The sequence below is a fragment of the Erpetoichthys calabaricus genome, chromosome 9 (assembly GCF_900747795.2).
Source record: "Erpetoichthys calabaricus chromosome 9, fErpCal1.3, whole genome shotgun sequence".
NCBI lineage: Eukaryota > Metazoa > Chordata > Cladistia > Polypteriformes > Polypteridae > Erpetoichthys > Erpetoichthys calabaricus.
Window position 1 is genome coordinate 181164318 of NC_041402.2, and position 12915 is coordinate 181177232.

The following is a 12915-nucleotide window of genomic DNA, read 5'->3' on the forward strand; positions in this document are numbered from 1 at the left end:
TGGAAGGACTGGAAGTTAGCAAATGTTGTTTATTACATTAAAAAAAATATCAAGCTGATCAATTTAAGCGTAACATGCATCACAGGTAAATTAAAGAGAAGCAAATATTTAGGAGAAGATTGATTATGACATGTCAAAAACAGGTGAAAAGTGGGAGATTGCGTTTGAACTGAAGAAGCAAAAAAAGGATATGATCACAGAAGTGTGTGTGATATTTATCTTAATTTTCACAAAGCTTTCGATAAGGATAGATAGATAGATAGATAGATAGATAGATAGATAGATAGATAGATAGATAGATAGATAGATAGATAGATAGATAGATATGAAAGGCACTATATAATAGTGAAAGGAAAGCGCTCCACAGGGTCATCAGGACTGCGGAGAGAACAATTGATTGTACCTCCCCACTCTGGAACAAATCTACACCTCCTGATGCAGCAAAAAAGCAATAGACATTTCACAGAATTCATCACATCCCAGTCATTGCCTCTTCCAGCTTTTGCCATTGGGCAAGAGATACAGAGCAATGAAAACCAGGACAAACCGCCTTAAAAACAGCTTTTATCCAAAAGCAATCATGGCCCTGAACTCAGAATAAAACTGCTCCATATCATTCTCCCAATGTGCAATATAGACCTTTAGTCAACCAGTGTAATTTGTACATTTAACCAGTGCAATTTGTATATATAACAAGTGCAATTTGTATATTTTGTAAAGTACTTTTATTACTATTTGGTTTGTTATTATTTTCTCTCTTCTTGTCTTTTTAACTCTTAAGCCTCACACTGAGTCGACTGCACCTTCAGTTTCTTTGTTTCTTTGTAAAAGTGACAATGACAATAAAGATCTATCTATCTATCTATCTATCTATCTATCTATCTATCTATCTATCTATCTATCTATCTATCTAGTCTAGATAGATAGATAGAAATTTATTTATCCCCAGGAGGAAATTTGGCTTTTTTACATAAGTGCGGTAAATGTAATTATTATATTATGACAAACACCAAACCCTCCTCTCAAATGTACACCAGAATAACTAAAAACAAAGAAAACTGAAAAGTCAGAAATCTTCTCACTTGGCGGCTACAGTCTCAGTGAGGCATTATGCCTGTATATTGTCATTAACATAAAAGGAGCACTCGTAGCCAGTGGTGTTTTTGAGGGGCCTTTAGGCCCTGATCTCAGGAATTCAGCCCCAGATCAATCAGAGCCCACCCCCTCACCTGTCTAATACATTTAAACTTTTTTTCCCCCCCCCCCCCCCATGTTTGCAAGCCCAACCCTTTTTCCTCCTGTTTTGCATTCTGACAGCATTCCTCAAAAGGTGACTCCCTCCTGCTTGTTGATCATGCAAAAACTCCATTTGGGGCCTTCTACTCCCCACACAGCTTTTCCTCCCACTTTATCACAGAGGGGAGGCTAAGCCCTTAATATGTGGTGAAACTAGTGACGCCCCCACCAGTCGTGATTCTTGACACACTTCTGCTGAATAATTTTTTGGCTGAAAGTCCTCAGTGTTGGTGTGTCAGAGAGAGATGTACAGCACTGTTCCTGATGGCATGCAGTTTTGTTTCATTCCTCCATTGGGGTTCAGAGAGCATCCCATAACTGAGCCCACCTTTTTAATTAGCTTGCTGATTTGGTGGGCCTCCCCTGAAGTGATGTTACTAACCCAGCACACCACACCAGCTATCACATAGTTATAGAACATGTGAAGGATGTCACTTTCCACATTAAAGAAATGGCGACTCCTAAGAAAAACAGGACTGTTTTACCCTTTCTTCTATAGTTCCTCTGCGTTACGAGACCAGTCCAACGTGTCACTGATGGGGACCCCCAAGTATGTGTAGCAATGCACCAGATTCACATCTACTCCCTTAACAGTGTCTGAGCACAGAGGCTCTTTTATGTGGTGGAAGTTCCTTGGTTTTCTGAGGTTAGGCTGCAGACATGAAATTCAGGGTGCAATGTGTAGGTGGGCACAAAATTGAGTTAAATCCTTTACAACATTTAAAGGGTTATGGAAAAGGGAACATTTTCAGAAATAAGTGATGTTAAAAGTAGTGTCCCTGAGAGATCAGTCCTGTGGCTGCTGCTTTGATAATATGCATAAATGATCTTGACAGGAATGTAAATTAAGGGGCTGGTTAAGTTTTCAGATGATACCAAACTTTCTGGAACGGCACACAAGGCAGAATTAGCCGAATCATCATAGAGAGATCCGGAAAGAATACAGACTTAGGCAGATTAAATTTAATGTAAAAAAGTACAATATTACACATAGAAAGGCATCCTCTGAACTCAGTGCCTCAGACCTCCAGGATGATGGACCACAGAAGGTGGGTTCACTCCTATCAGTGAAACTACAGTCAACATATTTTCATCAAAACTCTGTAAATGGCAGGAATCCATTAGGAGTCTTAATAACAAACAGTAATCATTTGAAAGTTGTAGCATACTTAAACTTACTGTTGATGAACACGTACCTCTCTCCACTGCCACATTCTACCCCCTTTTCAAAAGGGTAACTCACAAAGTCACAAAGTGCTTATGATATTAAGTGGATTCCATGAGCATGACAGTGACTTCAGTTTACTCCAATGGCCTTCACAGTCTCCAGATCTCAGTCCAATAGGACACTGTTAAGAAGTAACTGGAGACAAACACTGCGGGCAGTTCTCTACTGCGCTCTATCAGACTCTATAGCAATCAGTTGTTACATGAGCTGCTGTCAGAGACTTGTCAAAATAAACAATAATAATTTCGCCAAATGTGTCTGAAATCTCTCTACATATAGTGACAAAGTCTCCAAGTTGGCAACACATGGGATTCCCGTGACTCAGCTGAGTTGTCCTGTCAGTTGTTAAACACGTCGCGCCAAACGCGACCTTTCTGCGATTGCGCGGTCAAGCCCATCCCGGTCGCGGAAGTGACGTAAAATGGCATGCTGAAGTGCATTCCTTAGCTTGTACGACCACTGCAGCCCCGAGAGCGGCGGTCACGGCACAACGTGGAAATCTTTTTTTCTCTCCTGGATGCCAATCGGATAGTTGAGTCTTTTCTGTAGAGAAGTGTATTTTTTTTGGAAGTTATAATGTCGCGCCATGATGCACAGCCTGAAAACCAGGTGAGTCCCATCCATTGTCATTTTGAAAAATGCATGACTTTATTGGACTAGTGGAGAGCCAGTCTGTGATGAGCTCTGATCTTATTGGTTATTGTTAACCAAAAGTGCTTTGATAGAGCCAATGGGGAACTAGCTGTAGTGATTCTCGAACTCCGATTAGAATGACCTGTTTGTTATGCTTAACTTCTAGAATGAATTCGAGTTCATTTCAGAGGTTAATCGGATGGTCCTCTAACCTGTACCAGTGTGCTGATCCTTGTGAGTGTTTGTCGTTCACAAGTGATTTCTATCTGGAATGAATGGAAGCTTTGACCGGATATCCTCCCATTAGTGTCCCTTCATTGCACGGATATCTCGTCCGATACCGATTCTTGCTTTGTAAACCCGACACTGCGTGGATGGACACCGGCCACCGAGACTCTAAACCCGGTTAAAATACGCTTTACAGAGTAAGTGTTGATAGAATTTAATAGCATGCCCACCCCGGCAGCTCTTTTAATCCGCATATACCAATCCAATCACTGAAACCGATTCCCACATTAGGAGTTAGGATGTCTGGCTAACGTGCTTCCTTCGGTCTCACCTCGCTAGATTTATTTATGAGCATAAATCTGTAGAGATTCACTGTACTTGCTTGTTATTTTTGTGATCTGCGTAACAAAGTCTTACCTCACCAGTGTGACTTGGGGGTTGGGTTGGCGAAACGTGATGAATATGAGAAAACCCCACTCACACCTAGAGAGAACATGTAAACTCCATATAGATAATGTCTGAATACAGTATTGCAGTACTGTATATACATTTAAAATAATGCAGTGGAATTTTTGTTTTGGAATGTAGTAAGAGGGTTTACAGGGTCATTAGAGTGAAAAGTTTGCCTACATATACTAATCAATTGCCAGCTTCGAAACTCGCACATTTCTACTGTTATCTCTATTAACTTGAAAGGACAGACTTTGACAGCCATACCTCTTGTGCTTTAGAAGAGGTCATTCACCTGAAGCTAACTAAGCATGTTAGGGCACAGCCAGTACATGAATGGGAGACCATCTAGGAACACCTTTGGTGGCCGCTGGAAAAGGTGATGATGTGACCATCAGAGGATGCTTAGCTTGTGGTCTGTGTGTGGATCCCAAATCAACCCAGTGCAGTGTCAGGGACACTGTACTGTAAATATGACTCCGTCCTTCAGATGAGATGTAAAACCGAGGTCCTGACTCTCTGTAGTCATAAAAGATCCCTGAGTATCTGGTGTTTCATTATGTCCATCAAGGCCTGGTCATTCTGGCCCCCTAATCATCTCCTGTCCCTTCTTGGCTAACTATCTCTGTCATGGCCAGTAATGCCAGGAGTGGCTCTGATCTATTGTGATCCAATAACTGTAGGAAAAGTAAGCCCACCTTTGGCTCTGATAGCTGGTGTTACCCCCACAAGTGGATATTTTCTGTAACTGCCTAGCAGTTTCTGATTGTCACTGAAAGAATGTTTTTTCCCATTTTTCCATGCAGAATTCTTTCAGCTGTGTGATATTTGAGGGGTGTCTTGTGTGCATAGTTCGTTCCGGATCCCAACAGCCCTCCACAAACTCAAACTTCTTGGTGGGATTCAGATGCAGTTTTTGACATAGCCCTTCCAGAACCTTCCATTTCTGTCTTTCATCCATTCCCTAGTGCATTTTTATATGGTCATTGTCATGTTGTAAGATCCGCTTTTAGTTGAGTTTCTATCTTCTGACAGATGGTCTCATATTACCCCCAAGCAGCCCAAAATTCATAGCTGATTTCATGATTGTGAGCCACCCAAGCCCTGATGTAGAAAACTAACCCCACCCCTTACCCCAAACCTAACCCATCATATTTCCAGCACCATGCTTTGCAGTTGGTATCAGGTTCTTCTGGTCAAATGCTGTCTTTGCTTTTCACCAACCATGTCTTTTGGTACTGTGACTAAATAAGAACTGATTCTTGGGACATGCTGCCATTATACAGCTAGTTTAAACTGGCCATCTTTGCCTTGTTTGTCCGGAGCACATTTTTCCAGAAGTCCAGGTCTTTGCCTAGGTGTTTAATGTTCAAACTTTAGTCTTGCCCTGAAGTTTTTTCTGGATGGCAGATATTTCTTCATGGTACACCTCACAAGGTCATCACATCTGTGCAGCTTCTTTCTAATGGTAGACTCCTGCACTTTGACATCAACAGTGACAAGAGGTACTTGAGGGACCTGTAGTGACTGGGGTTCTTAAAAAGACTCCCCCAACCCCAATCATCTTGCATTCTGCTCTCCATCTGATCTTTCTGGGGTGGCCTGGCCTGTGCAAGCTATCCTTTGTTTGAAATCTACTCCACTTGCAGATGATCTTCCGGAGAGTGAAATGGTTGATTTCCAATGGTTTGGAGAGCTTTTTAAATCCATTCCCAGACTTCTAGATATCTATACGCTTCTTTCTGAAGGCCTCAGAGGGCTCTTTCAGTCCCTGCATGGTGATAGCACATAGTTCAAACCAAACTGAACATCTTCGGTTCAGATAAGATCCTCTCTAGTGATATTCTGATTATTTGAACTTATCTAATTTGAACTAATTTTAAGTGTCTGCGGTAGTGATAAACGAAAGGGGTGGGCTTCCTTTTACCACATGCAAAATTTGCATTTATGTTCATTTAAATTATATAATGAACTACAAAATATAAATGTGGCCTGATGCTTGTTATATGATATCACCTATCGACGACAAGTAATAGAATACATTTTGAAGTACATGTATTTGATATCTCTTGCTGCTCGTGTGCTCTTTGCATTCATCCTACACCTTTCTGTGGTGTCCTTGTCTGTCTCAACCTGTCTTGCCTGGTGCTTCTCGTCTCAATTGTTTTCTCATAAAGCCTGCTTCTCTAATTCAGACTCTCATTTCATGGTGCATTGCTTGGCTCCTGTCCTCTTTTTGACTTATGGAACCCCATCATTTATACTCTTGTGAATACTTTCCCGTGTTTGAAGGCAACTCTCTGTGTTCCTTCAATGCCGTTCCCTTGGCATTCTTGTGTGTCAGCCTGCTTTGCTTGGCGTTTCCTGCCTCAGTTGTGTTTGATTGAGCAACCACAACAAAACTGACCAATTAGACCAAAGCCATACTGACCAATCAGATTGCTTGGAGGAACCGGGACCATACACAGGCGTAAGTGTTTTATTATATGGACTAGCTGGGCTACCCATCTAAGACGGGTTGAAATCCAAGTAAGCAATGCACACCCCGGCGTTAACGTTTGCAGGGCATCATCTATTGCAGTGGTTACCAAACTCGATCTTGGCTGCAGGTTTTTGTTCCAACCAACTTCGATTTTTCATTGGACTCTTAGCCTAATTAAGTAAGTCATTATTTCCAGTTTCTGTGTTTTGGAGTCAATGGAGAAATTACAAACTAAGTTTGATAGATTTTTATTAAAATGTAATAAGCAGTTATATGGGGAATATTTTGTTTAAGTAATTAACAGTGTTTTCAACCTAATTTTCATTCTGCTTTTCCAGGTGTTCTGGTTATTTATTTAATTGATTATTTACAAATTAGTGAGTCTGACGATGAAGTCATTGCGGCTTTCATCATCCTGGGTGTCTGCTGTGCTGGTTGTTAATTGTCACTAATAGGGTTAAATGAAGGGAGCAAACTACACAGGAAAAGGGTGTTAAGTGTTTATAGCTTTAGAAAAAAATGGAAATATTTCTAAGTGTCTTATAAATGTAAAAAACATACTGTTGTGTTTTTCTGAATGCAGAATAAGAGAAGAGTAAAAAAGACCAGCTAATTAAAGGAGATCAGTTGTTATCAGTTATTAACACAGATTTACAATCAGGTTGGAACAAAAACCTGCAGCCACAGTGGGTCCCCAGGATCGAGTTTGGGAACCACTGATCTGTTGGAATGTATTTTTCAATAAAATACATTAATATGCAATATTAATAATAAAAAGCATTGCATTTGTCATTCCAATAGATGGCAAATAAAAAACATCAGCACTGCATTTATGAATCCCATACCAAGTGGCATATAGCAGAGAAAAATACATTGCATTTGTCATTCCAGCACATGGTACATTGAAAACATTAGCACTGCATTTAAGAATTATGTACCAAATGACATATAACAGAGACAAATGTCAATCCAGCAGATGGTGCATCACAAACATTAGCTCTGCAGTTAAGAATCCTATACCAAATGACATATAACAGAGACAAATACATTGCATTTGTCATTCCAAACATCACAAACATTAGCACTGCATTTATGAATCCCATGCCAAATGGCATTTAACGGATACAACCAACACATGGTGAATAGCAAACATTAGCACTGCAGTTAAGAATCCCCTACCAAATGACATATAACATATATGCAATGTATTTGTCTTTCCAACAGATGGTGCATCCTCACAAACATTAGCACTGCATTAATGAATCCTTTATCAAATGACATATAACAGAAACAAATGCCTTGCATTTGTCAATCCAGCACATGATGCATAGAAAACCTTAGCATTGCATTGAAGAATCCTATACCAAATGACATATAACAGGGACACATGCCTTGCATTTGTCAATCCAACAGATGGTGCATCACAAACATTAGCACTGCTTTTTAAGAATTATATACCAAATGACATTTAACAGAGACAAATGCAAGGCATTTGTTAGTCCAACAGATGGTGCATTGCAAATATTAGCACTGCATTTAAGAATCCCATACCAAATGGCATATAACAGAGACATGGCAACCAGATGAACACACAGCCACTTGTCCTTTTGTTAAGGTGGATAAGCTGATTTCTGTCCATCTGGCAGATACTCTCTGTTGGACAGATTCAACGTTAACGTTTGTAGTCCGGCGTGTCTGTCCGTTGGCTATATCTCTGTTACTTGCTGTTTAGTACACAATACATAAAAACTGTGCTAATGTTTGTGATGCACCATCTATTGGATAGCAGAAACCTAGCAATTGGATGGACACAAAGACAGACACTTGTCCTTTTATTAAGGTGGATAGATGCTATTTAATTGAAGATCAAATCTTAATAAGTCCACATATGTTAAAAATGAAAAAAAAAAACATTTCATGGGGTTTACTTGCTTTTTCACATGACTGTGCTTGCATATACCAGACCAATGTCTTGAGATGCATTGGAGTAAAAATCAAAATTCAATAAGAAATGCTTCAACAGCCCCATACTAATGTTCATATTCCATACACACAGTGAGCCGGCTTGGAATTTCCACATATAGCACCTTTCATGATCCTGGTAAGGCAAAAACAAAAGGGAATACTTTTTAAAGTAGCAGTTAATTTGTACAAAGTTTAAAATTCACACAGCCTGCTACTTAGGACAACACCTAATTTGCCCGGCTGTTCATTCCTTGTAGAGTGCTGGTGTGTTCCGTCCCCTTTCTATCCAGTTGTGTTGATGGTCCGCGCCAACCCAAGTATGTCTGTTCTAGCTTTATGTCTGGACGTGTGTCCTCATAGCGGCTTAGCGAGTGTTTCTGTCCTTTCCATTATGTCTTAGAGACAATGAGAGGAGGACCTGAACTTACTATTTGACCTCCCAAACCCCCCACCCCCCAAGACTCAGTGTTTGTAGATGTGCCCCCCATGTGTGTTTTGTGTGCGAATGACCCTAACCCTGCCAACTCATGTGCACACACATGCACAACCTCATTAGAACGGGTCAAACTAAGGAGGGGCTGGCTAGCTGTGGTACAGCCACTGGTCTGTAGACCCCACCCCAGCCTCCCCTCCCAGCCCACCATGAATCGGCAGCTCGTTATCTGGGAGGAGCAGCAGCAGCAGCAGCCCCTTGTGAGCCCTGCACAGAGGCAGAGGCGGCCGAGTAAGCTACTGGACAGAGGAACATGCAGAACGGGAGTGTGGAGTTCTTGCAGGTCAGGCCGCTGACCGGACATTAGGCTTTTTGTCTTTGTCTAAGTTGACCATTCTGACTGTTCTTTTTTTTTTTTGTTTGTTTGTTTGTTTGTTTTTGCAGGAAGATCTCAAAATGCCAGGACGGGTCATTCGTGTGGGCACGAGAAAAAGTCAGGTGGGGGGTTAGGCACAACAGCCACATGCTTGGGGGGATTAAGCTCCGAGGGTTTCTTCTTGCCTACACGGTTGACCGGCTCTTTTCTGTGCTTCCAGTTGGCCCGCATCCAGACAGACAGCGTGGTGGAGAAGCTGCAAGCGCTCTACCCAGACTTACAAATGGAGATCGGTAAGCGGGGTGGCGGAGAAGGTGCTCGAGTGCCCTTATCTTTTTCATTCTTGCCAAGAACCTGATAAAACGTGCTCGGGGTGTTTGAAGGTGCCATCCTTCCATGGTTGTTCTGACTTGTGTGTTTTGTGCGCAGTTGCAATGTCAACGACTGGAGACAAGATCCTGGACACTGCGCTGTCGAAGGTGAGTGTTTAACTGACTTACATCGAAAAACCACATCTGTCCTTGTCGCCAAAATAAATGTGTGCCCCTGTGCCTTTCAGATTGGAGAGAAGAGTCTCTTCACAAAGGAGCTGGAGAATGCCCTGGAGAGAAATGAGTATGACCGAATTTTGTTACCCAGAAGAGTGTGACCAGTGGGTTGGCACTGACACTTAACTGCTTCTGTTTCCAGGGTCGATCTGGTCGTCCACTCCTTGAAAGACTTGCCCACCACCCTGCCTGTGGGATTCACCATTGGAGCTGTTTTAAAGTGAGTACACTTTCCTCTGCGCCTTTGAGGAAGAGGGGGACATGCTTCTAAAGCAGTTGCTGTCTTTCAGGAGAGAAAATCCGCAAGATGCCGTTGTCCTGCATCCAAAAAATACGGGCAAGTCTCTGGACAGCCTTCCAGAAAAGAGGTTGGTGCCAAATGTGCAGACGTTTCTTCCCGGCTTATGCTGTCAAAGTCCCACCATTTTGCCCACTACTTCTCTCTTGTGTTTTAGTGTTGTTGGGACGAGTTCTCTGCGGCGGGCAGCCCAACTGAGAAAGCGGTTCCCTCATCTCACTTTCAAGGACATTGTATCCTTCAGCATGTGCCCTTTTAGAATTGAGCCTGGCATTGTGAGGTAAGTATGCCCGGGTGGTACGTGCAGATAACCTTAACGACATATGCAAGCGTGGGAATCTGAACACTCGTCTCAAGAAACTGGATGAGAAAGAGGATTTCTCTGCCATCATCCTAGCCGCAGCGGGTCTGCAAAGAATGGGTTGGCAGGAACGCATCAGTCAGGTATGTCGTCTCTGCCAGGGTGGCAAGGGGTTTGCATAAAGCGTTAGTTCCCCCTTCAAACATTCTCGATTCTGTTCTTGTTTCAGCTGCTGGAGCCTGAGGACTGCCTCTATGCTGTCGGCCAAGTGAGTGTGTCTGCTTGGTGCTTTGTCTTTGCTATGCTTGGTGACAACTCCTAAGTTGTGTGTTTGTTTGACTGACAGGGAGCTCTGGCTGTGGAAGTGAGGGCATGTGACCGGGACATCCTGGATATGGTGGCGGCAATGCATGACCATGAAACGGTCCTCCGTTGCATTGCTGAGAGGGCATTCATGAAGCGCTTGGTAAGGTCTGAGTTACCCAAGACTGTACCCCTGGAGGTGTCTCATTCATGCAAATCATTTGTTTAGCCTGGTCTTGTGGAAGCCACTTCCTAAACTCCACTTCTTTCTTGTACAGGAAGGAGGCTGCAGTGTCCCTGTTGCAGTTCATACACAGGTGAAGGAGACCCAGGTGAGGCGCAACACCTAACCACAACCCTATGACAAGCCTACTGTCCCGTTGATGAAGCTCACATTGTTGGTCTTTCTTTGTTTAGCTTTATCTGACGGGCGCTGTGTACAGTTTGGATGGCTCAGAGTGTTTGAAGGAAACCATGCAGGCCAACCTTGAGTCACCTTTGCAGGTAAGATGGCACTTTGGGAGGCTGCGTTAGCATTGCGGTTCAGCTTCTGGGCTCTGATGCTATTCAAGATTATCTGTCCATCCAGTTCTGGGTCACAGGGAGCTGGTGCCTATCCCAGGTCCTGCTAGAGTGCCAGCCCCATTGCAAGACACACACACGCACACACACCATTACTGGCCAATTAACCTAAACTGCTTCTTTTTTTTTTTTTTTTTAGGACCAAGATGTTGCTAGTGATGGTGTCCAGCGGGTTGGCATCACAGCGTGGACCATACCTGCCAGCCAGCAAGCTACAGCCGAGAAGCTTGGTGTAGATCTAGCAGACCTGCTATTGAGCCGAGGGGCCAAAGAGATACTCACGGTCGCCCGACAACTGAATGATGCCAACTGAACTCCACTGGACAGGAAGAGCAGAGATGCCAGTGATGTGAGGTAGCGGTCTGCTGGGTCACACGACGTCATGGGTCCCAAAACCTCATCCTTATTTTGTCAAGATGATAATCGGTTTCACCAGGTGGCCTTAAAAGCCGACGTCTCTCCGGTTATAGAGGGCATTGTAGGTATAAACAGCAATAAATAGTTATTGTATGCAACTTGGTCGGTGCTTATTTATCAGTAAGGTGGGGTGAAGTGTGTTGCGAAGGGTCCAAGAATGAAATGGGTGATAAGAAATTCAAAGCAGGGGGTGCTGTTGGTTTAACACGTCTCGGCGACCGCGTGCCTCCAGAATTATTACCAAACGCCGACTGTGAATGCTTAGACAACAAACCAGGTCGTGTGAAGTGTTTCGTAGCCACCAGCATCTTTACAAATTGCAATCCGACAGTAAAAGCACACGGAGACAGCCAAGTGTGCAGAAAATCACTCAGAGCAAAATGATGGAAGTTTATGTGGGAAGACAGAGAATATCTGTAAGACTGATATGTAAAGACAAAGAAAAAAACTTCGAGGTGGTTCTTCTGCTGCGCGGTGTCGCGCACTGAATGTTTTTAAACAAACTGGTGCGCGTCCGCGTGTGCAGTTCGGCCGACGATTCTACCCACTACGCAACCGTCACGTCCTTCGGACTATTCTGCCTTCTTTTTATATACATTATGGTAAATAGTAAGCTTTAAAAACGCATGGTTTATTATGACAAAAAACTGTTTACTTTAGACGTACAAAAGCAAAACGGTAAGTTAACTTCATATCTCTTGGCTTAAATTCCGGATCGATCGCTACCTGTTGCGTTTACACCTGTCTATCATCCATCCATCCATCCATCTTCCAAGCAGGGTCGTGGGAAGGCTAGAGCTTCATGCAGGCATCGGGTGCAAAGCAGGGTAAACACAAACAAACATTATTACACACACTATGGCCTATTAAGTTTAATTCGAGTTCAGATTTCAGTTTTTTTTTCTGCCGTTGGTGTGGGGTTTTCACTCCGCCCAAGGACTGAGGCCGATGCGAGCGGGACAAGACAGATTTACTGGGACATCTTCACAGACAAGTGAAGGGGGATACAACATTTAGAAATCTTCTGATTTTGCCTGTAAAGTATATTAAAACTGACCAGTTTAAAACAAACTTAAAAGTCCAGATTTAGCGTGAGCGGCCATTGTACATAAACAATGTAAGGACTTCCTTCAGGAAGTAGAAGTACAAAATAAACAAGAATAGCTGCGTCAAATATTTGAAATGTTTAAAATGTGGGCAATCCTCCGCATACCGGTCCCAAATTATTTAAGTGGACAATACTACACTGAAAGCCGCGAAAAAACATTTATTGTAAGACAATAAGATGTATTTCCAATATTTTGTATTAATTCCAGCACAACAGCTGCAACGTCTATTAGTGGTAACGGTTCAACACGGAGCAACTAAATGTTGT

The 12915-nt window shown here is 42.8% G+C and overlaps 1 protein-coding gene across 2 annotated transcripts; it reads left to right on the top strand.

Annotated features, from left to right (window-relative positions):
* Positions 1 to 2912: 2912 nt before the first annotated feature.
* hmbsa (hydroxymethylbilane synthase a) lies at positions 2913 to 11638 on the top strand. Of its 2 annotated transcripts, none has more exons than XM_028808512.2 (14): positions 2913 to 3133; positions 9160 to 9213; positions 9312 to 9384; positions 9521 to 9570; positions 9651 to 9706; positions 9782 to 9859; positions 9930 to 10007; positions 10095 to 10170; positions 10268 to 10381; positions 10468 to 10506; positions 10585 to 10704; positions 10820 to 10873; positions 10959 to 11045; positions 11263 to 11638. In XM_028808512.2, the coding sequence occupies exons 1-14, from the start codon at positions 3101 to 3103 to the stop codon at positions 11434 to 11436; spliced, it is 1086 nt and encodes a 361-aa protein (XP_028664345.2). In that variant the 5' UTR covers positions 2913 to 3100; the 3' UTR covers positions 11437 to 11638. The 2 variants fall into 2 exon arrangements, with proteins under 2 accessions (XP_028664345.2, XP_028664347.2); XM_028808514.2 differs by lacking the exon at positions 2913 to 3133 and adding an exon at positions 8701 to 9058.
* Positions 11639 to 12915: the final 1277 nt, after the last annotated feature.

Bases quoted from the DNA above. Each gene is read 5' to 3' on its own strand.
- hmbsa (XM_028808512.2), top strand. From the start codon at position 3,101: ATGTCGCGCCATGATGCACAGCCTGAAAACCAG. The intron at 3,134-9,159 runs GTGAGTCCCATC...TTGTTTTTGCAG, and splicing joins ATGCACAGCCTGAAAACCAG to GAAGATCTCAAAATGCCAGG. The intron at 9,214-9,311 runs GTGGGGGGTTAG...CTGTGCTTCCAG, and splicing joins TGGGCACGAGAAAAAGTCAG to TTGGCCCGCATCCAGACAGA.